A 24,972-nucleotide genomic window follows, 5' to 3' on the forward strand; every position below is an offset into this window, starting at 1 on the left:
CTGGTTTGACACTTGCTCTGACCAAAGGCATCACGTTGCAGGGCCAAATTCCATTTTTAAGGCCATTAATCTTATTTCATCACCAAGCTGAACAAAAGCCTGCGCCGAAGCAGTTATACAACAGCTGAATAAATATTTCAAAGTTCAAAACAAACACTCTTTATTCATGTGTGCAAAGTTCTCTTCCCCATGGGCACGGCACTGTGCACCATCACACTGCATTTGTTTGAGTGTTGGGACTGCGACTCTGCAGGTCTTGGACCTGGTCAAGCACCCAGCTGATGTTTGGTCTCTCCTGGGGATTGGGCACCATGATGGAGCTCAGCAGCATCTGCAGACCCTCTGAGTAACTGGAAAAGAAAGTCACAATTAATTATTATGATCCATCAAAATGTGCTATTCACAACATAACTAGTTGTCTTTGTCTTACAGTTTGGAGGTTTGGCATTTTAAGACTCGTCATGGTCACCATCCAGTACAGAGCCAGAAACTGACACCCTCAACAGGTACTGCATTTTCTGGAGTATGGTGTGTATTCTGTTATTATTATTATTATTATTATTTACAAGTTTGGGAGATCCTGTGACTTACACTCCAGTGCAACTTTTATACTGAAAAATCACATTTGTTATTCATAACAATATTTGTAATGACTATATAGGGCATTCCCAGGAATGAAAGCAAAAAACAAAATAAACTTAACAATTAAAGAATAAATGCCAACAATAAAAGTACACAACAATGCACAAAAATCCACTTCATCTACATCTGGAGACAAGAAGGATATAACTCACAGGATTGCTGATCATGGAAAACTAGAACTGAGAACATTTAAATACACAGACCACAATGTACTAGACTTGGAGCACGATATAGACACGGACAATAATTTCTTCTCAAATATCAATGACAGTTGTTGCTATTATACAGATGAACAGTTTAATCGGATCATTAAAACGGATAACAAATTATCGATAATCCATTTCAACAGCAGAAGTCTATATGCAAACTTTAACAACATTAAAGAATATTTAAGTCAATTTAAAAAAAATATTTAACATAATTGCTATATCAGAAACATGGATCAATGAAGATAAAGGAATGGATTTTGAACTGGATGGATATGAATTTAATTGTGTAAACAGAAAGAATAAGAGTGGAGGAGGAGTGGCTGTGTATGTTGATAAGAACATGGATTATAAAATAGTAGACAATATGACAACTGTGATCGATAACTTATTACAATGTATAAATATTGAAATATGTGAAGAAAAAAGCAAAAATGTATTAGTCAGCTGTATATATAGAGCACCAATCAATCAATCAATCAACTTTTTTCTTATATAGCGCCAAATCACAACAAACAGTTGCCCCAAGGCGCTCCATATTGCAAGGCAAGGCCATACAATAATTATGAAAAACCCCAACGGTCAAAACGACCCCCTATGAGCAAGCACTTGGCCACAGTGGGAAGGAAAAACTCCCTTTTAACAGGAAGAAACCTCCAGCAGAACCAGGCTCAGGGAGGGGCAGTCTTCTGCTGAGACTGGTTGGGGCTGAGGGAAAGAACCAGGAAAAAGACATGCCGAGAAGGGGGGCAGAGATCGATCACTAATGATTAAATGCAGAGTGATGCATACGGAGCAAAAAGAGAAAGAAACAGTGCATCATGGGAACCCCCCCACAGTCTACGTCTAAAGCAACATAACCAATGGATGGTCCAGGGTCACCCGATCCAGCCCTAACTATAAGCCTTAGCGAAAAGGAAAGTTTTAAGCCTAATCTTAAAAGCAGAGAGGGTATCTGTCTCCCTGATCTGAATTGGGAGCAGGTTCCACAGGAGAGAAGCATGAAAACTGAAGGCTCTGCCTCCCATTCTACTCTTACAAACCCTAGGAACTACAAGTAAGCCCGCAGTCTGAGAGCGAAGCGCTCTAATGGGGTAATATGGTACTACGAGGTCCCTAAGATAAGATGGGACCTGATTATTCAAAACCTTATAAGTAAGAACAAGAATTTTAAATTCTATTCTAGAATTAACAGGAAGCCAATGAAGAGAGGCCAACACGGGTGAGATATGCTCTCTCCTTCTAGTCCCCGTCAGTACTCTAGCTGCAGCATTCTGAACCAACTGAAGGCTTTTTAGGGAACTTTTAGGACAACCTGATAATAATGAATTACAATAGTCCAGCCTAGAGGAAATAAATGCATGAATTAGTTTTTCAGCATCACTCTGAGACAAGACCTTTCTGATTTTAGAGATATTGCGTAAATGCAAAAAGGCAGTCCTACATATTTGTTTAATATGCACTTTGAATGACATATCCTGATCAAAAATAACTCCAAGATTTCTCACAGTATTACTAGAGATCAGGGAAATGCCATCCAGAGTAACGATCTGGTTAGACACCATGCTTCTAAGATTTGTGGGGCCAAGTACAATAACTTCAGTTTTATCTGAGTTTAAAAGCAGGAAATTAGAGGTCATCCATGTCTTTATGTCTGTAAGACAATCCTGCAGTTTAGCTAATTGGTGTGTATCCTCTGGCTTCATGGATAGATAAAGCTGGGTATCATCTGCGTAACAATGAAAATTTAAGCAATACCATCTAATAATACTGCCCAAGGGAAGCATGTATAAAGTGAATAAAATTGGTCCTAGCACAGAACCTTGTGGAACTCCATAATTAACTTTAGTCTGTGAAGAAGATTCCCCATTTACATGAACAAACTGTAATCTATTAGACAAATATGATTCAAACCACTGCAGCGCAGTGCCTTTAATACCTATGACATGCTCTAATCTCTGTAATAAAATTTTATGGTCAACAGTATCAAAAGCAGCACTGAGGTCCAACAGAACAAGCACAGAGATAAGTCCACTGTCCAAAGCCATAAGAAGATCATTTGTAACCTTCACTAATGCTGTTTCTGTACTATGATGAATTCTAAAACCTGACTGAAACTCTTCAAATAGACCATTCCTCTGCAGGTGATCAGTTAGCTGTTTTACAACTACCCTCTCAAGAATCTTTGAGAGAAAAGGAAGGTTGGAGATTGGCCTATAATTAGCTAAGATAGCTGGGTCAAGTGATGGCTTTTTAAGTAATGGTTTAATTACTGCCACCTTAAAGGCCTGTGGTACATAACCAACTAACAAAGATAGATTGATCATATTTAAGATTGAAGCATTAAATAATGGTAGGGCTTCCTTGAGCAGCCTGGCAGGAATGGGGTCTAATAAACATGTTGATGGTTTGGATGAAGTAACTAATGAAAATAACTCAAACAGAACAATCGGAGAGAAAGAGTCTAACCAAATACCGGCATCACTGAAAGCAGCCAAAGATAACGATACATCTTTGGGATGGTTATGAGTAATTTTTTCTCTAATAGTCAATCTTTTGTTAGCAAAGAAAGTCATGAAGTCATTACTAGTTAAAGTTAATGGAATACTCAGCTCAATAGAGCTCTGACTCTTTGTCAGCCTGGCTACAGTGCTGAAAAGAAACCTGGGGTTGTTCTTATTTTCTTCAATTAGTGATGAGTAGAAAGATGTCCTAGCTTTACGGAGGGCTTTTTTATAGAGCAACAAACTCTTTTTCCAGGCTAAGTGAAGATCTTCTAAATTAGTGAGACACCATTTCCTCTCCAACTTACGGGTTATCTGCTTTAAGCTACGAGTTTGTGAGTTATACCACGGAGTCAGACACTTCTGATTTAAAGCTCTCTTTTTCAGAGGAGCTACAGCATCCAAAGTTGTCTTCAATGAGGATGTAAAACTATTGACGAGATACTCTAACTCCCTTACAGAGTTTAGGTAGCTACTCTGGTCTGTGTTGGTATATGACATTAGAGAACATAAAGAAGGAATCATATCCTTAAACCTAGTTACAGCGCTTTCTGAAAGACTTCTAGTGTAATGAAACTTATTCCCCACTGCAGGGTAGTCCATCAGGGTAAATGTAAATGTTATTAAAAAATGATCAGACAGAAGGGAGTTTTCAGGGAATACTGTTAAGTCTTCTATTTCCATACCATAAGTCAGAACAAGATCTAAAATATGATTAAAGTGGTGGGTGGACTCATTTACTTTTTGAGCAAAGCCGATAGAGTCTAATAATAGATTAAATGCAGTGTTGAGGCTGTCATTCTCAGCATCTGTGTGGATGTTAAAATCGCCCACTATAATTATCTTATCTGAGCTAAGCACTAAGTCAGACAAAAGGTCTGAAAATTCACAGAGAAACTCACAGTAACGACCAGGTGGACGATAGATAATAACAAATAAAACTGGTTTTTGGGACTTCCAATTTGGATGGACAAGACTAAGAGACAAGCTTTCAAATGAATTAAAGCTCTGTCTAGGTTTTTGATTAATTAATAAGCTGGAATGGAAGATTGCTGCTAATCCTCCGCCCCGGCCCGTGCTACGAGCATTCTGACAGTTAGTGTGACTCGGGGGTGTTGACTCATTTAAACTAACATATTCATCCTGCTGTAACCAAGTTTCTGTTAGGCAGAATAAATCAATACGTTGATCAATTATTATATCATTTACCAACAGGGACTTAGAAGAGAGAGACCTAATGTGTAATAGACCACATTTAACTGGTTTAGTCTGTGGTGCAATTGAAGGTGCTATATTATTTTTTCTTTTTGAATTTTTATGCTTAAATAGATTTTTGCTGGTTATTGGTGGTCTGGGAGCAGGCACCGTCTCTACGGGGATGGGGTAATGAGGGGATGGCAGGGGGAGAGAAGCTGCAGAGAGGTGTATAAGACCACAGCTCTGCCTCCTGGTCCCAACGCTAGACAGTCACAGTTTGGAGGATCCAAAAAAATTGGCCAGATTTCTAGAAATGAGAGCTGCTCCCTCTAAAGTGGGATGGATGCCGTCTCTCCTAACAAGACCAGGTTTTCCCCAGAAGCTTTGCCAATTATCAATGAAGCCCACCTCATTTTTTGGACACCACTCAGACAGCCAGCAATTCAAGGAGAACATGCGGCTAAACATGTCACTCCCGGTCTGATTGGGGAGGGGCCCAGAGAAAACAACAGAGTCCGACATTGTTTTTGCAAAGTTACACACGGTTTAATGTTAATTTTAGTGACCTCCGATTGGCGTAACCGAGTGTCATTACTGCCGACGTGAATTACAATCTTACCAAATTTACGCTTAGCCTTAGCCAGCAATTTCAAATGTCCTTCAATGTCGCCTGCTCTGGCCCCCGGAAGACAATTGACAATGGTTGCTGGTGTCGCTAACTTCACATTTCTCAAAACAGAGTCGCCAATAACCAGAGTTTGATCCTCGGCGAGTGTATCGTCGAGTGGGGAAAAACGGTTAGAGATGTGAACGGGTTGACGGTGTACACGGGGCTTCTGTTTAGGGCTACGCTTCCTCCTCACAGTCACCCAGTCAGCCTGCTTTCCCGGCTGCACGGGATCTGCCAGGGGGGAACTAACGGCGGCTAAGCTACCTTGGTCCGCACCGACTACAGGGGCCTGGCTAGCTGTAGAATTTTCCACGGTGCGGAGCCGAGCCTCCAATTCGCCCAGCCTGGCCTCCAAAGCTACGAATAAGCTGCACTTATTACAAGTACCGTTACTGCTAAAGGAGGCCGAGGAATAACTAAACATTTCACACCCAGAGCAGAAAAGTACGGGAGAGACAGGAGAAGCCGCCATGCTAAATTGGCTAAGAGCTAGTAGCTGCGCTAAGCCAGTGGATTCCCAAAAACACACAAAGTGAATAATGTGCAAATAATCCAGAGGTGATTCAGCAGAAGGAGTGCCCCAATCAAGGCACCAAACAGGCCATGAAGCAGCACAGGCAACGCACGACAACAGCGAACGCACGACAACGGTGCTAAAATAAAATAAAAATAAAAAAATAAAAACGAAAGCGTTAGCAAGCTAGTTAGCCTGCCAACGCTAATGAAAGTTAGCTGATAAAAGTGCTCCGTCGCGATGTTTCGACCGTTAGAGGTCTTCCTTAGGCGTTGGAGCACAGTAAAAAAGTAAAAAAAAAAAAGTAAAAAGGTAAAAAAGTAAAAAAGTCTTGAAAAAGACTGTTAGTTCAAGTCCAAAGCAGCAGGTAGCAGTCTCTGTGTAAACAGTCCCAACAGAGAGCCAAAATTCTGATGCAATCTCACTCCCGCAATGTGACAATTGATGACGTGATGACATGTCCAGGATCTAGTATTGAAACATTCACTGACTGTACGGAAAAAACGTTCTCAAAAACTAATCAAAAAACTGTGTTCATTTGTGGTGACTTAAATATTGATCTGCTCAATCCAAATAAGCATAAAATAACAGATGAATTTATTAATATAATGTACAGTATGAGTTTATATCCAAAAATCACCAGGCCAAGCAGAATTACATCCCATAGTGCTAACTTAATTGATAATATATTCAGCAATGATATTGAGAATAATACTGTGAGTGGATTATTAATCAATGACATTAGTGACCATCTACCAGTTTTCATCGTTTATAATAGAAACCATCGGCGGAATCAGCCAGAGAAGAAAATAAAATACAGGCGAGTGCGGACAGAGGAAAACATGAACACGCTAAAGAAGGATTTACAGGAGCAAAACTGGGAAAAGGAATACAGTGAAAGTGACGTTGACAGTGCATATGAAATTTTTTACAAATATTTACATCATTATATCAAATTTATTTATATAACGCTAAATCACAACAAACAGTTGCCCCAAGGCGCTTTATATTATAAGGCAAGGCCATACAATAATTACGGAAAAACGCCAACGGTCAAAACGACCCCCTGTGAGCAAGCAATTGGCAACAGTGGGAAGGAAAAACTCCCTTTTAACAGGAAGAAACCTCCAGCAGAACCAGGCTCAGGGAGGGGCAGTCTTCTGCTGGGACTGGTTGGGGCTGAGGGAGAGAACCAGGAAAAAGACATGCTGTGGAGGGGAGCAGAGATCAATCACTAATGATTAAATTCAGAGTGGTGCATACAGAGCAAAAAGAGAAAGAAACACTCAGTGCATCATGGGAACCCCCCAGCAGTCTAAGTCTATAGCAGCATAACTAAGGGATGGTTCAGGGTCACCTGATCCAGCCCTAACTATAAGCTTTAGCAAAATGGAAAGTTTTAAGCCTAATCTTAAAAGTAGAGAGGGTGTCTGTCTCCCTGATCTGAATTGGGAGCTGGTTCCACAGGAGAGGAGCCTGAAAGCTGAAGGCTCTGCCTCCCATTCTACTCTTACAAACCCTAGGAACTACAAGTAAGCCTGCAGTCTGAGAGCGAAGCGCTCTATTGGGGTGATATGGTACTATGAGGTCCCTAAGATAAGATGGGACCTGATTATTCAAAACCTTATAAGTAAGAAGAAGAATTTTAAATTATATTCTAGAATTAACAGGAAGCCAATGAAGAGAGGCCAATATGGGTGAGATATGCTCTCTCCTTCTAGACCCTGTTGGCACTCTAGCTGCAGCATTTTGAATTAACTGAAGGCTTTTCAGGGAACTTTCAGGACAACCTGATAATAATGAATTACAATAGTCCAGCCTAGAGGAAATAAATGCATGAATTAGTTTTTCAGCATCACTCTGAGACAAGACCTTTCTAATTTTAGAGATATTGCGCAAAAAAGCAGTCCTACATATTTGTTTAATATGCGCATTGAATGACATATCCTGATCAAAAATGACTCCAAGATTTCTCACAGTATTACTAGAGGTCAGGGTAATGCCATCCAGAGTAAGGATCTGGTTAGACACCATGTTTCTAAGATTTGTGGGGCCAAGTACAATAACTTCAGTTTTATCTGAGTTTAAAAGCAGGAAATTAGAGGTCATCCATGTCTTTATGTCTGTAAGACAATCCTGCAGTTTAGCTAATTGGTGTGTGTCCTCTGGCTTCATGGATAGATAAAGCTGGGTAACATCTGTGTAACAATGAAAATTTAAGCAATGCCGTCTAATAATACTGCCTAACGGAAACATGTATAAAGTGAATAAAATTGGTCCTAGCACAGAAGCTTGTGGAACTCCATAATTAACCTTAGTCTGTGAAGAAGATTCCCCATTTACATGAACAAATTGTAATCTATTAGATAAATATGATTCAAACCACCGCAGCGCAGTGCCTTTAATACCTATGGCATGCTCTAATCTCTGTAATAAAATTTTATGGTCAACAGTATCAAAAGCAGCACTGAGGTCTAACAGAAAAATAACTCAGACAGAACAATCGGAGAGAAAGAGTCTAACCAAATACCGGCATCATTGAAAGCAGCCAAAGATAACGATACATCTTTGGGATGGTTATGAGTAATTTTTTCTCTAATAGTTAAAATTTTATTAGCAAAGAAAGTCATGAAGTCATTACTAGTTAAAGTTAAAGGAATACTCGGCTCAATAGAGCTCTGACTCTTTGTCAGCCTGGCTACAGTGCTGAAAAGAAACCTGGGGTTGTTCTTATTTTCTTCAATTAGTGATGAGTAGTAAGATGTCCTAGCTTTACGAAGGGCTTTTTTATAGAGCAACAGACTCTTTTTCCAGACTAAGTGAAGATCTTCTAAATTAGTGAGACGCCATTTCCTCTCCAACTTACGGGTTATCTGCTTTAAGCTGCGAGTTTGTGAGTTATACCACAGAGTCAGGCACTTCTGATTTAAAGCTCTCTTTTTCAGAGGAGCTACAGCATCCAAAGTTGTCTTCAATGAGGATGTAAAACTAGTGACGAGATACTCTATCTCACTTACAGATTTTAGGTAGCTACTCTGCACTGTGTTGGTATATGGCATTAGAGAACATAAAGAAGGAATCATATCCTTAAATCTAGTTACAGCGCTTTGGGAAAGACTTCTAGTGTAATGAAACTTATTCCCCACTGCTGGGTAGTCCATCAGAGTAAATGTAAATGTTATTAAGAAATGATCAGACAGAAGGGAGTTTTCAGGGAATACTGTTAAGTCTTCAATTTCCATACCATAAGTCAGAACAAGATCTAAGATATGATTAAAGTGGTGGGTGGACTCATTTACATTTTGAGCAAAGCCAATTGAGTCTAATAATAGATTAAATGCAGTGTTGAGGCTGTCATTCTCAGCATCTGTGTGGATGTTAATTATAGTGGGCGATTTTATCTTATCTGAGCTAAGCACTAAGTCAGACAAAAGGTCTGAAAATTCACAGAGAAACTCACAGTAACGACCAGGTGGACGATAGATAATAACAAATAAAACTGGTTTTTGGGACTTCCAATTTGGATGGACAAGACTAAGAGTCAAGCTTTCAAATGAATTAAAGCTCTGTCTGGGTTTTTGATTAATTAATAAGCTGGAATAGAAGATTGCTGCTAATCCTCCGCCTCGGCCCGTGCTACGAGCATTCTGGCAGTTAGTGTGACTCGGGGGTGTTGACTCATTTAAACTAACATATTCATCCTGCTCTAACCAGGTTTCTGTAAGGCAGAATAAATCAATATGTTGATCAATTATTATATCATTTACTAACAGGGACTTAGAAGAGAGAGACCTAATGTTTAATAGACCACATTTAACTGTTTTAGTCTGTGGTGCAGTTGAAGGTGCTATATTATTTTTTCTTTTTGAATTTTTATGCTTAAATAGATTTTTACTGGTTATTGGTGGTCTGGGAGCAGGCACCGTCTCTACAGGGATGGGGTAATGAGGGGATGGCAGGGGGAGAGAAGCTGCAGAGAGGTGTGTAAGACTACAACTCTGCTTCCTGGTCCCAACCCTGGATAGTCACGGTTTGGAGGATTTAAGAAAATTGGCCAGATTTCTAGAAATGAGAGCTGCTCCATCCAAAGTGGGATGGATGCCGTCTCTCCTAACAAGACCAGGTTTTCCCCAGAAGCTTTGCCAATTATCTATGAAGCCCACCTCATTTTTTGGACACCACTCAGACAGCCAGCAATTCAAGGAGAACATGCGGCTAAACATGTCACTCCCGGTCCGACTGGGGAGGGGCCCAGAGAAAACTACAGAGTCCGACATTGTTTTTGCAAAGTTACACACCGATTCAATGTTAATTTTAGTGACCTCCGATTGGCGTAACCGGGTGTCATTACTGCCGACGTGAATTACAATCTTACCAAATTTACGCTTAGCCTTAGCCAGCAGTTTCAAATTTCCTTCAATGTCGCCTGCTCTGGCCCCCGGAAGACAATTGACTATGGTTGCTGGTGTCGCTAACTTCACATTTCTCAAAACAGTCGCCAATAACCAGAGTTTGATCCTCAGTAGGTGTGTCGCCAAATGGGGAAAAACGGTTAAAAATGTGAACAGGTTGGCGGTGTACACGGGGCTTCTGTTTAGGGCAGGGGTGGGCAATCATGTGCCATAAAGGGCCGAGACATTGCAGGTTTTCCTTGCTACCAGTCACCTTCACAGGTGATTTCATTAATGTTCAGGTGTCTCAGCAGGTGATTTCATTGATGATCAGGTGTTTATGTGCAGGGGAGAAGCTCATCAGCAACCCACCTGGTGAGGTGATTGGTTACAAGGAAAACCTGCAGTGTCTCGGCCCTCGTTGCCCACCCCTGGTTTAGGGCTACGCTTCCTCCTCACAGTCACCCAGTCGGCCTGCTTTCCCGGCTGCTCGGGATCTGCTGGAAGGGAACTAACGGCGGCTAAGCTACCTTGGTCTGCACCGACTACAGGGGCCTGGCTAGCTGTAGAATTTTCCACGGTGCGGAGCCGAGTCTCCAATTCGCCCAGCCTGGCCTCCAAAGCTACGAATAAGCTACACTTATTACAAGTACCATTACTGCTAAAGGAGGCCGAGGAATAACTAAACATTTCACACCCAGAGCAGAAAAGTGCAGGAGAGACAGGAGAAGCCACCATGCTAAATCGGCTAAGAGCTAGTAGCTGCGCTAAGCTAGCGGATTCCTAAAAACACACAAAGTGAATAATGTGTAAATAATTTAGAGGTGATTCAGCAGAGGGAGTGCTTTAGTTAAGGCACGTGAAGATTACACTGTGAAACAAATCGTTATCTAGTTAACTAGATCAATCTAACTGCGCAGATTAAACAGCTAACAGATACAGCAAAACACCGCTGTGCTCCGGAACAGGAAGTGATACAATACCGCAGTGAGAGCCAACCACCAGTAGAGGCAAGCAAGCAATTATATGATAAAAATTGTCCAATTAAACAAGACTACAGAAAACAAAAAATCCAAGATCGACCATGGATGACGAAAGGGTTACAAAATGCATGTAATAAGAAAAATACACTGTATAGAGAATTCATAAAATTAAAGACTAAAGAGGCAGAAAATAGATATAAGAAATACAAAAATAGATTAACTAATACAACCCCTGGCAATAATTATAGAATCACCGTCCTCGGAGGATGTTCATTCAGTTGTTTAATTTTGTAGAAAAAAAAGCAGATCACAGACATGACACAAAACTAAAGTAATTTCAAATGGCAACTTTCTGGCTTTAAGAAACACTATAAGAAATCAGGAAAAAAAAATTGTGGCAGTCAGTAACGATTACTTTTTTAGATCAAGCAGAGGGAAAAAAATATGGACTCACTCATTTCTGAGGAATAAATTATGAAATCACCCTGTAAATTTTCATCCCCAAAACTAACACCTGCATCAAATCAGATCTGCTCGTTAGTCTGCATCTAAAAAGGAGTGATCACACCTTGGAGAGCTGTTGCACCAAGTGGACTGACATGAATCATAGCTCCAACACGAGAGATGTCAATTGAAACAAAGGAGAGGATTATCAAACTCTTAAAAGAGGGTAAATCATCACGCAATGTTGCAAAAGATGTTGGTTGTTCACAGTCAGCTGTGTCTAAACTCTGGACCAAATACAAACAACATGGGAAGGTTGTTAAAGGCAAACATACTGGTAGACCAAGGAAGACATCAAAGTGTCAAGATAGAAAACTTAAAGCAGTATGTCTCAAAAATCGAAAATGCACAACAAAACAAATGAGGAACGAATGGGAGGAAACTGGAGTCAACGTCTGTGACCGAACTGTAAAAAAACACCTAAAGGAAATGGGATTTACATACAGAAAAGCTAGATGAAAGCCATCATTAACACCTAAACAGAAAAAAAACAAGGTTACAATGGGCTAAGGAAAAGCAATTGTGGACTGTGGATGACTGGATGAAAGTCATATTCAGTGATGAATCTCAAATCAGCATTGGGCAAGGTGATGATGCTGGAACTTTTGTTTGGTGCCGTTCCAATGAGATTTATAAAGATGACTGCCTGAAGAGAACATGTAAATTTCCACAGTCATTGATGATATGGGGCTGCATGTCAGGTAAAGGCACTGGGGCGATGGCTGTCATTACATCATCAATAAATGCACAAGTTTACGTTGATATTTTGGACACTTTTCTTATCTCATCAATTGAAAGGATGTTTGGGGATGATGAAATCATTTTTCAAGATGATAATGCATCTTGCCATAGAGCAAAAACTGTGAAAACATTCCTTGCAAAAAGACACATAGGGTCAATGTCATGGCCTGCAAATAGTCCGGATCTTAATCCAACTGAAAATCTTTGGTGGAAGTTTAAGAAAATGGTCCATGACAAGGCTCCAACCTGCAAAGCTGATCTGGCAACAGCAGTCAGAGAAAGTTGGAGCCAGATTGATGAAAAGTACTGTTTGTCACTCATTAAGTCCATGCCTCAGAGACTGCAAGCTGTTATAAAAGCCAGAGGTGGTGCAACAAAATGCTAGTGATGTGTTGGAGCGTTCTTTTGTTTTTCATGATTCCATAATTTTTTCCTCAGAATTGAGTGATTCCATATTTTTTTCCCTCTGCTTGGTCTAAAAAAAGTAACCGTTACTGACTGCCACAATTTGTTTTCCTGATTTCTTATAGTGTTTCTTAAAGCCAGAAAGTTGCCATTTGAAATGACTTTAGTTTTGTGTCATGTCTGTGATCTGCTTTTTTTCTACAAAATTAAACAACTGAATGAACATCCTCCGAGGCCGGTGATTCCATAATTTTTGCCAGGGGTTGTATTATACGGGTATGTAGGAAGGAATATTATAGTAACATATTATATAATAACAAAAACAATATTAAAGGAATATGGGATATATTAAATAGCATTATCAAAAATGGTAACAAAAAACAGAGTTACCCTCAGTATTTCATTGATAATAATGTCAAGAAGGAAAATAAGGATGAGGTAGTCAACGGTTTTAATAATTTTTTTGTAAATACTGGTCCAAGCTTGGCAGAAAAAATTCCCGATTTCCAACCTGAGGATTGGGATAATAATCTCATAGAAAGAAATCCCTGTTCAATGTTCCTCACAGCAGTGGATGGAAAAGAAATTATAGACATTGTGAATAATTGTAAATATAAAACATCTACCGATTTAAATGAAATTGATATGGTGGTGGTAAAACAGGTCATTGAATGGATGGCAGAACCATTAACATACATCTGTAACTTATTTCAAACTGGTAAATTTCCCAATCAAATGAAAATAGCTAAGGTTGTGCCGCTGTATAAGACTGGGGATAGACACCACTTCACAAATTATAGACCTGTTTCTTTGCTTCCACAATTTTCCAAATTATTAGAAACGTTATTCAATAATAGATTAGACAAATTCATAAATAAACATAAATTACTTACTGATAGTCAATATGGATTCAGAGCACATAGTTCAACATCACTTGCATTAAAAGAATCAGTTGAGGAGATTACAAACGCCATAGACCACAAATTACATTCAGTTGGAATATTTATAGACCTTAAAAAGGCTTCTGATACAATCAATCATGACATATTAATCAATAAACTTGAACAGTATGGGATTAGGGGGTTGGTGTTGCACTGGGAGAGAAGCTATTTAAGTAACAGAAAAGAGTTTGTGAAGTTGGGGGAATATACATCATCATGCTTGGACATTGCTTGTGGCGTCCCACAGGGGTCAGTATTGGGTCCAAAACTGTTTCTAATTTATCCCACCCCTGCCACATTTCTCCATGTAATGTGGAGTTGCGTCAGGAAGGGCATCCGGCGTAAAACTTGTGCCAATTCAACATGCAGATCCACCTTGGATTTGCTGTGGCGACCCCAAGTGCAAACAAAGGAGCAGCCGAAGGGAATTTTTTTTATATTGTTAAAGTTTCAAAAATATTAAAATTAGTATTATTTGCAGATGACACAAGCATTTTTTGTTCAGGGGGGATTTGCAGGAATTACTGAGGAGGATCAGTATAGAAATGGGAAAATTGAAAATATGGTTTGACAGAAACAAATTATCATTAAACTTAAGTAAAACAAAATACATGTTATTTGGCTATTGTAATACAGACATACAGGTTCAGTTACAAGTCGAGGGGGTAGATATTGAAAGGGTACATGAAAATAAGTTTCTGGGGGTGATAATAGATGATAAGATAAACTGGAGGACTCATATAAAATATATACAAAGTAAACTGTCAAGAAGCATTTCAGTTCTCACCAAAGCGAAACATATTCTGGACCACAACTCACTCTGCATTCTTTACTGCTCACTGGTTTTACCATATTTACAGTACTGTGCAGAGGTATGGGGTAATACTTATAAAGGTACAACACAATCACTATCAGTAATGCAGAAAAGAGCTATAAGAATTATTCATAATACTGGCTATAGAGATCATACAAATCCACTATTTTTACAATCCAAAATCTTAAAATTCACAGACTTGGTTCATTTTCAAACAGTACAAATCGTGTATAAAGCAATAAACAATTTACTTCCAGCAAATATTAAAAATATGTTTTTTAACAGATCAGGGGATTGCAATCTGAGGGGGAAATTTAATTTAAAACATCAGTGGACACGGACAACATTAAAAGGTTTCTGTATTTCTGTCTGCGGGGTGAGGATGTGGAACAGATTGGGAGTGGGGCTCAAGAAATGTCCAAGCAGAACCAGTTCAAACAGCGGTACAAAAATATGTTTTTTTCTAGGTATAGGGAGGAGGAAGGGTAATGAGGGTTAGGGTGTTTTTGTTTTTGCTTCGGCTTGTAAATATATAGTATTTTGTATGTAAGTAGGTATGTGTAGGTGTATATTTATGTTTGTGTGTGTATATATATATATATATATATATATATATATATATATATTTTGATATCAGTTTATGTGTGTAGGAATTTATGTGTATATGTGGCAAAGGGTATTATTGGTTGTGGGGAAGAAGGGGTAGGGATAAATAAGCTGATGCTTCACCCTACCCCTTTTCGGACATGTTGGGTACACATTAGGAACTTTTTTGTTGTTGTTTTCACTGATCTATCTTGTATTTGTTGTTGTATCAAATGTTCGAAATAAACAGTTTTCATTCATTCAATCCCAAATTAAAGAACTGATAATACAGAAAAAAGGTACGACTTGTACTCCAGTGGGACTTATACATGGGTTTTTCCTCTTCAAAAGGCATTTTTTTTAAACAGGTGCGGCTTATACGCCAGAAAATATGTAACCTTCTTTTTGGTTTCTGTAACTTCGAGTTACAATCTAATAACTGACCTGCAAGGCTGAGGGATGGATACAGGATTCTGAACAGCCAGCGCAACACTGTCCCCCTTCTGAAATATCAGGTCATATGGCCCCTCGAGCATCATCATACAGTAAAGCACACATCCAAGTGACTGGAGGAGTTGGGGGAGGGGGGGGAAGAAAAAAGACGGGGCTGGGGAGTTTATCAAAGATCCACAGTATCATCATACCAAACATGAATCCTCCCAAAGTGTTATTCTTTAAAACAACATGTCCAAAGAAAAATGAAAACAGGCCTTTACCCAGATGTCAGTGCGCTCATCAATGATACAATAACTCTCTACGTTGAAGAGTTCGGGTGCCCTGTAAGAAATGGTGCACCGCTGCGCTGCCCAGTCCTGGATGGTCATAGCTTCTCTGGTTCCTCTAACCTGCAACAAATTCAGTCATTATAATAAAAGTCTCATGCAGAGGAACATCTATTTATAGCATCGACTTTAAACTGAAATTGACACAACAATGTTATGTTCCACTCTGCCTCAGGGAGTACTTAATAAAAAAATAAATAAATACTGAAAGGTGCTTTATTAGCATGCCTGTTTAAGTACAGAGTTACCAAAGCAATGACAAAGTAAAAAAGAATAACATACAATTTAAAAATTAAAAAAAGGCCAGTAAAACAAAAATACAATAAAAAAGCAACAATGTGAGTGCGGTGATGAGAATACAGGAGAGTTCTGCTAACAGCAGTAATTCTAACAGTAGTACAGTTGTTAATAGTCAGATGATATGTAGGGGTGTGTGTGTGTGTTTTTGAGTGAGTGGGAGAACACAAGTTTGCTTTAGATGGAGTCCTTTAGACTGCAACATAGTAAGAGACACTTTAATGTCAAGGCAGCAGAAGGCATTTCACCTTCCAAGAACAGTTGAAGGAATGTGCACCCTTTCTGGTATAACTTGTTTCCATGATCATTTCCCGTTATTACACACCAGAGGGATATTCCAGACACAGAATGGAGAAATCTATGATAAGAGAAAAAGCGAGGCTTGACCAAGACCACACAGTGCACCCTGGATTACTGCATTTTCTGGAGTATAATAATTTATTTATTTTTACTAGTTTGGGAGGTCCTACGACTTATATACTGAAAATCATGCCTTCGTTATTAGTAATAAGAACTACTGCTGTGGTACTGCCGATCATGAAAAAGTACACTACAATAAAGCACAAAAAATGCTAATAATATAAAGAGAGAAAAAAAGTGCAACTTATACTCCCTTGTAACTTAAAGATTTTTGTTCTTCAAGAGGTGTTTATTCCACAGGTGCTACTTGTACTCTGGAAAATACACCATATCTTTCAGGATGGCTGTGCCAGGTTCAGGATGTGTGATGAGTTAATACAGGAACAAGTAACCCAGATAAAAACACTTTGCATTGGTTTGCATTTTTAACGATTGATGTAAATTAAGTCTAAGACATATTCAGCGCCAAAGAAATGTTCATGTGTTCATCCCCTGACTTGTCTCAAGAAAACCTGCTGGAAAATTGATTTAATCCTTATATTAAGAATAAACTGCCCACTTAAAAACGTTTTTGGGGGGATATGTTACAGGCCTTAAATGCAGGAATAGATGTATATTAACAAATGAAATGATGTTGACCAAACAAAACGGGGTCACACTGTCTGCACTGAAATAGAAGTCAAAGTAAATGTTTGATCAGCTTGTCATTTTACATAGCATCCCAATTATTTTTCTGATCAGAGGTTGTAAATCAGAAATATATATATATATATATATATATATAGTATATATATATGTGTGTGTGTGTGTGTACTTCAACCAACATTTTGTTGTTGACTGTGCTATTTTAACTGGCTATCAAAGTACAACAGATTTGGAGGCACATCATGAATGTGTATCTGAGGTGTAGACTTTTAGCTTTACGTGAAAATCCAGTAAGGTATATCTTATATATTATATTCCAATTCTAAGGTGGACCTATGCTAGTATACTAAGGTATATTTAAATATCTAAAAAGGAAGAGTAAAATAGAAGAGTAGAAAAGAGTAGATTAGAGCCACTTAAGTGCCTGGTCTTGAGAACCAGTGATGGTAGGTTGAAAAGTTTTTTTATCCCATGGGAACTCTCCCTACCCACCCAAGCAGCTCAAGAAAAAAGGTATATATAATAATAAATAATAAGACATATGAACGATAAGACATCATATATATATAACTTATTTTTAAATATTAAGGGTAATAAATGGTCAGTGAACACTGTAGTAATTCCAAGATTAAATTAATTAATTAATATTACTGCCATCATCTGTACTGACACATTACCTCAATTCTGGCTCTGTTCATAGAACCGAAGTCCATGAGAACTGGTCTGTCATCATCATCCAAAAGCACATTTGTAGGCTTCAGGTCTCTGACAAATCACAAAAAAATGCATTTGCATGTTTGCAATATGTTATCAAAATGTGGGCATATAAAAGTAAAATAAATAAATAATTGTGAAAGCAAATAAAGCTACAGGAATTATGTTTCCATAGTTATTACAATACAACAACACTTTTTAAAATACAACATTTATAAGACATTACTGTTCTGTACACATTTATGTCCAACCCCAATTCCAATGACGTTGGGGCGTTGAGTAAAATGTAAATAAAAACAGAAAACAATGATTTTCAAATCCTCTTCAACCTATATTCATGTGAATACACCACAAAGACAAAATATTTATTGTTCAAACTGATAAACTTTATGGTTTTTGTGCAAATATCTGCTCATTATGAAATGGATGCCTGCAACATGTTTCATAAAAGCTGGGACAGTGGTATGTTTACCACTGTATTACATCACCTTTCCTTCTAACAACACTCAATAAGCGTTTGGGAACTGAGGACACTAATTGTTGAAGCTTTGTAGGTGGAATTCTTTCCCATTCTTGCTCGATGTATGGCTTCAGTTGTTCAACAGTCCGGGGTCTCCGTTGTTGTATTTTGTGCTTCATAATGCGCCACACATTTTCAATGGGTGACAGGTCTGGACTACAGGCAGGCCAGTCTAGTACCCGCACTCTTTTACTACAAAGCCACGCTGTTGTAACACGTGCAGAATGTGACTTGGCATTGTCTTGCTGAAATAAGCAGGGATGTCCCTAAAAAGACGTTGCTTGGATGGCAGTATGTGTTGCTCCAAAACCTGGATGGACCTTTCAGCATTGATGGTGCCATCACAGATGTGTAAGTTGCCCATGTGATGGGCAGTAACACACCCCCATACCATCACAGATGCTGGCTTTTGAACTTTGCACAGGTTAACAATCTGGATGGTCTTTTTCCTCTGTCTGTAGAACACGACATCCATGATTTCCAAAAACAATATGAAATGTGGACTCATCAGACCACAGCACACTTTTCCACTTTGTGTCTGTCCATTTCAAATGAGCTTGGGCCCAGAGAAGGTGGCGGCCTTTGTGGATGTTGTTGATGTATGGCTTTCGCTTTGCATGGTAGAGTCTTAACTTGCATTTGTAGATGCAGTGATGAACTGTGTTAACTGACAATGGTTTTATGAAGTGTTCCTGAGCCCACGCGGTAAGATCCTTTACACAATGATGCCGGTTTTTAATGCAGTGCCGCCTGAGGGATCGAAGGTCACGGGAATTCAATGTCAGCTTTTTTGAAATTTCAAAATGAGCAAATATCTGCACAAAAACAAAAAAGTCTGTCAGTTTGAACATTAAATATCTTGTCTTTGTGGTGTATTCAATTGAATATAGGTTGAAGAGGATTTGCAAATCATTGTATTCTGTTTTTACTTGCATTTCACACAACGTCCCAACTTCATGGGAATTGGGGTTGTAATTTATTTTAATTGTCATAAGTCATAATGCAGGGTGTGCAGGTTTCATACACACACACACACACACACACACACACACACACACACACACACACACACACACACACACACACACACACACACACACACACACTATTAAAACTGTGTGAACATGAAGAGAGAGTACCTGTGTGCATAGCCCTTTTCGTGAATTGCTTTGAGTCCACAGCAGATACCGCACAAAATGCGCAAAATCTGTTTTTCCTGCATGAAGCTCCCTTTCTCTCGAAGCTTCTCCAGAACAGACCAAAGACTACCTTTCTGTTCGCACAAATACATCACTATATCAGATTCAAACAATGCCATACAATCTCTTCTTATACAAACTGTCACATCAACTCACCCTAATATAAGGCAGAAGTAACCAGGCTTCAACCTTGCCCCCATTTTCAATGAAGGCATGTGCAACAAGGCCCAAAATATTGGGGTGATTAAACATCTGATGCATCTCCACCTCAGTCTGTGCCTCCTGGCGGCCTTCACGGTCATGGCATAGGATCCTCTTTAGGGCATAGAAGTGGCCATCGTGAACCCCTTCTACAAGATCGATGTAGCTGAAGCCACTAAGAGAAGAAGCCAAACAGAGACATCAACAGCAAGGAAAGAACATGAGCATGGCAGACTTACGGTGCCTACAAAAGAGCTAAACACAGGGAAGTCCTGGACTAGCACACATATACAACCCCTGGCAAAAATTATGGAATCACCGGCCTCGGAGGATGTTCATTCAGTTGTTTAATTTTGTAGAAAAAAAGCAGATCACAAGCATGACACAAAACTAAAGTCATTTCAAATGGCAACTTTATGGCTTTAAGAAACACTATAAGAAATCAGGAAAAAAAATTGTGGCAGTCAGTAACAGTTACTTACAGATACTTTTCTTATCCCATCACTTGAAAGGATGTTTGGGGATGATGAAATCATTTTTCAAGATGATAATGCATCTTGCCATAGAGCAAAAACTGTGAAAACATTCCTTGCAAAAAGACATAGGGTCAATGTCATGGCCTGCAAATAGTCTGGATCTTAATCCAACTGAAAATCTTTGGTGGAAGTTGAAGAAAATGGTCCATGACAAGGCTCCAACCTGCAAAGCTGATCTGGCAACAGCAATCAGAGAAAGTTGGAGCCAGATTGATGAAGAGTACTGTTTGTCACTCATTAAGTCCATGCCTCAGAGACTGCAAGCTGTTATAAAAGCCAGAGGTGGTGCAACAAAATACGAGATCTATTAGAAAAGTATACGACCTTATTATTTTTTTCAAAAACCATATGGATTTGAATCACGTGTGATTACATCAGACATGCTTGAACCCCCGTGGGCATGCAAGAGTTTTTTCACGCCTGTCGGTTACGTCATTCGCCTGTGGGCAGTCTTTGAGTGAGGAGTGGTCCACCCTCTCGTCGATTTTTTTCATTGTTTAGGAATGGCTCAGAGACTGCTGCTTTGTTTGATCAAATTTTTTTCAAAACTGTAAGGCACAACTGAGTGGACACCATTCGATAAATTCAGCTGGTTTTCGGTAAAAATTTTAACGGCTGGTGAGAGATTTTGGTCTGGTAGTGTCGCCGTAAGGACGGCCCACGGTGCCTGATGGCGATCTGCGCTTCGAGGCGGCAGCGTCTCGCCGTTTCAAGTTGAAAACTTCCACATTTCAGGCTCTGTTGACCCAGTAAGTCGTCAGAGAACAGAGAACTTTCAGAAGAAGTCGGCATGAGGAGTTTATTTGGATATTCCATTGTTAACGGACATTTTGTAATGAAAGAACGTGCGGGCAGAGTCGCATGTTGGGCCGGACCCGACCGCTGGGGGTCGTGACAGGAAAAACACCTCCGTTGGAAACCTTAACGGGCAAGTTGGAACATGCCCAAGCTGTTAAACAATTTCTCAGTTACTCACTTGTTGAAAGCCATCAAAAGCCGCCTGAATTTTACAAATGGTTTTCAACACAGAGGTGTTTTTCCTGTCGCGGCGCACACAGATTCGCCGAGTCATCATGGAAATGACTCGGCGAATTTGCGCGCACGTCTTTCATTAAAAAATATCCTTAAACAGTGGAATGTCCGCATAAAGTCCTCATGCCGGCCTCTTCTGAATCTTCTCTGTTCTCTCACGACATCCTGGGTGAATTAAGTCTTAAATTAGGATGTTTTCAGGTCGAAACAGGCCGATGACGGCGCCTGGAAGCGCTGCGCGACGTCCCGCTCCGTGGGAAGTCCTTAAAACGACAGAAACACCCCATAATCTCTCATCAGCCATTAAACTTTTCACCGAAAACCAGCTTAATTTCTCAAATAGTGTCCACTCGGATATTCCTCACAGGTCCAGAAAAATTTTGATAAAGCAACGCGCGCCGTCTCGAGCAGCGTGTGAAACAAAGCTGAGAGGGCTGGACCACATCTCACTCAAGGCCTGCCCACAGGGAAATGACGTCACCGACGTGCATGAAAAAACTCATGCATGCGCACGAGGGTTCAAGCATGATTGGTGTAATCGCACGTCATTCAAATCCATATAGTTAAAAAAAATAAATAAAAGTGTTGGTTTCTTATCTAATAGACCTCGTACTAGTGATGTGTTGGAGCGTTCTTGTGTTTTTCATGATTCCATAATTTTTTCCTCAGAATTGAGTGATTCCATATTTTTTTCTCCTCTGCTTGGTCTAAAAAAGTAACCGTTACTGACTGCCACAATTTTTTTTCCTGATTTCTTATAGTGTTTCTTAAAGCCAGAAAGTTGCCATTTGAAATGACTTTAGTTTTGTGTCATGTCTGTGATCTGCTTTTTTTTCTACAAAATTAAACAACTGAATGAACATCCTCCGAGGCCGGTGATTCCATAATTTTTGCCAGGGGTTGTATGACTCATGAGATTCATTTTCCAGCTGGGCAACAGCCTTAAACATAAAATGAAAAACACAGAACACTGCCAAAAGAAAAATATAAGCATAGAGAGTAAGCCTGGAACTATTACTTTCTTTGCTGATTAATTTATTTATTAATTTTGCAGTTAATCTTTTGTTTAAATCAATAAAATGACAGCTGTTAAAAAACCTTTATGACAATTATGCAGCGACATACAAGTATTTGGACAGTGACAATTTTTGCAGTTTTGCCAGTCAACTTCATGGTAAAGTGGCACAGACAAGAACTTTCATACACCAAAGCAGATTAAATCTTGGCTCGATTCAGTCATGTGTTTTCTGGCAAACTGCAACTGAATTTTCACCTCTTCCTCTTTTGGATGTCTTTAGTACTACGTATCTTCGGAGGATTCTTGAGTAACGCTGGAAGGACACTAGCAGCTGGGGACGGCCAAGGGGATGCCCATGCTTCACCTAGCTTCAGCAGCAGATAGATATTTATTTTGGAGCTGTACGGATGGAACAGTTGTTTAACTGGGTGGCTTCTACCCAGGACCCAGGATTTTACTTCTCCCATGTTAGCAGACAGCAGCCACATAGAATATCGTTCTGTTGTCTGGTGCTGCTCCAGTTTTAAATGGCTTAATATTTAAAGCAAAGCCGTTGTACTCTTTGATACTTCCAAATACTACAAGTTCTGTGTGACGGTCAGTAAGCATGCAACTGCCATCATCGTGCTTGTGTCGCTTGATTCTTTCATTTGACTGTCCACAGTCAATAAGCCAGTAAGCATACACATCACTAACATGAACAGCTGTTTCAAGTCCCACATCCATGTCAGAGCTCTCCAGCTGACATCACGAACAGAACCGTTGGTTTCCCTTCGATTCTTTGTGGTAACACTTCTCCAAAATTTGGATAAACTTGTGCTGCTTTCTCAGCAAGACTCACTAGGTCCAGATGCAATTTTCCACCTGAGGCAACACTCCTTACAGCGAGAAGTGTTTTCAGCTGTGCAACCATTATAGTCCTGAAATTGTTGCACTCTTCCATGATGACAGACTTGCAGATAACACATACAGAAGTAATGGTAAGCAAATAAAAAATAATTACAAAATGCAGCACATTAGCACAGGACAGCTAAGTGAAAATCATCACTGTATTAAAGCTACCAGATGTTGATGACGTGATGCATTCTGGGTCGATTTGTGTGAGAGAGAATTGTTTCAGTTACACTCATGCGTGTCTTGTTGGTTTCCTCACTTGTCTTCTTGTTGAAAGGTCACTCAGTTTTTGAGAATTGCTTACATCAGAGACATTTACTACATGGTACCATACACATTGTATTAATGATTGATGCAAATAAAATCCAACACACATTCAGTGATTTGGTAATGTTTGTATCAATCTCCTTTTCTAAAGAAAAATAACTCATCACCTGCAAAAGTGATGACTTGTATTAACAATATGTAGTAATAGTAACAGTGTGTCCAATAATTTACAACCTCTGAAAACGGACACACTGTGTATAAGAGTGACTAGTTCCTCTAGATTGCTTCATTTCAACAGCCTTGTGGCGGAGTACAGAGGCACAATGGATTAGTGTTCAGCACTGTTGCCTCACAGCAAGAAGGTCATGGGATCGATTCCCACCTGTGGCCTTTCTGTGTGGAGTTTGTATATTCTCCCCGTGTTTGCGTGGGTTCCCTCCAGGTGCTCCGGCTTTCTCCCACATCCAAAGACAAGCACCTTAGGTCGGTTGGAATGTTTAAATTGTCCGTAGGTGTCCATGCGGGTGGGATTGTGTTTCTCTGTCCATATGTGGCCTCGTGACAGACTGGCGTCCTGTCCAGGGTGTACACCGCCTGACACCCTACGACTGCTGGGATAGGGTCCAGCCCCCCCACCCCCTCTCCATGAATGAATGAATGAATGAATGGATGGATGGATGGATGGATGGATGGACTGGTTGGAGTGCGGCGTCAAACTTATACAACAAAATAGTGTCCCTTTCCAACAACTTATGGAGCTGACTGAATCTTGCAGTAAACTTACCCTTCGTCTAGTTTCTGGATGAAATAATATCTTTTGTTGTCAATGCTGATAGAACCACGAGAGCACAGACACAGAGTCTGCCCCATTCTGACTGCGCATCCTTCTTTAACACCAAACTTTCCAAAACCTAGGACAAAAAAAAGATTTTTGTGACTGATCAAAAGAGCAAGTGCAGTCTTAGTTTCGGAAGGTTTGAAAGATAATGTGCAAAGCCATTGGGACACAGCTGGGGACCTAGCATAACAAACTACTTTCAAGCTAAAAGTGCTCGAAAATACTAAAATGCATACATGACACAACAGCCTCCATCTTCGTGTTACTCTGACCAGATAGCTAATGCTGTTACGTGACAAATATAAAGCAATATCATGTGAAATGTTACCTCCGTAGTTTCTGGTTTCTGTCAAATTTGCCTGTGACCATAACAAGTCTCCATTTGTTTTTTTGTTTTTTTTTGTTTGTTTTTTTGCGGCATTTGACATGGAACCTTTCGAGGTCTCTACTGCCACCTACTGGATTGGAGTGTCTCTTTTTTTCTTGACGTCGTTAATTCCTCACAGAAAGGAAGTCCTGGGTTCGTTTAACCCCCTCGTCATTTCTGTGTTGCGTGGGTTTGCTCTGGTCTC

At 39.7% G+C, this 24,972-nt stretch overlaps 1 protein-coding gene across 1 annotated transcript; it reads right to left on the reverse strand.

The window, feature by feature from the left end:
* Positions 1–164: 164 nt before the first annotated feature.
* Positions 165–24,796, reverse strand: stk16 (serine/threonine kinase 16). The gene is made up of 8 exons (XM_034194418.1): positions 24,729–24,796; positions 24,347–24,473; positions 19,771–19,990; positions 19,555–19,688; positions 17,859–17,946; positions 15,814–15,942; positions 15,542–15,663; positions 165–350 (listed from the first exon to the last, which is right to left on the reverse strand). The coding sequence occupies exons 2-8, from the start codon at positions 24,430–24,432 to the stop codon at positions 212–214; spliced, it is 918 nt and encodes a 305-aa protein (XP_034050309.1). The 5' UTR covers positions 24,433–24,473; positions 24,729–24,796; the 3' UTR covers positions 165–211.
* Positions 24,797–24,972: the final 176 nt, after the last annotated feature.

The sequence above is a fragment of the Thalassophryne amazonica genome, chromosome 2 (assembly GCF_902500255.1).
Source record: "Thalassophryne amazonica chromosome 2, fThaAma1.1, whole genome shotgun sequence".
In the NCBI taxonomy this organism is placed as follows: domain Eukaryota; kingdom Metazoa; phylum Chordata; class Actinopteri; order Batrachoidiformes; family Batrachoididae; genus Thalassophryne; species Thalassophryne amazonica.

Excerpts from the sequence above, each read along its gene's own strand:
- stk16 (XM_034194418.1), bottom strand. The coding sequence starts at position 24,432 with ATGGGGCAGACTCTGTGTCTGTGCTCTCGTGGTTCTATCAGCATTGAC. Across the intron at positions 15,664-15,813 it reads ATGAGCGCACTGACATCTGG|TCACTTGGATGTGTGCTTTA; the intron begins GTAAAGGCCTGT and ends CAACTCCTCCAG. Across the intron at positions 351-15,541 it reads TCCATCCCTCAGCCTTGCAG|TTACTCAGAGGGTCTGCAGA; the intron begins GTCAGTTATTAG and ends TTTCTTTTCCAG.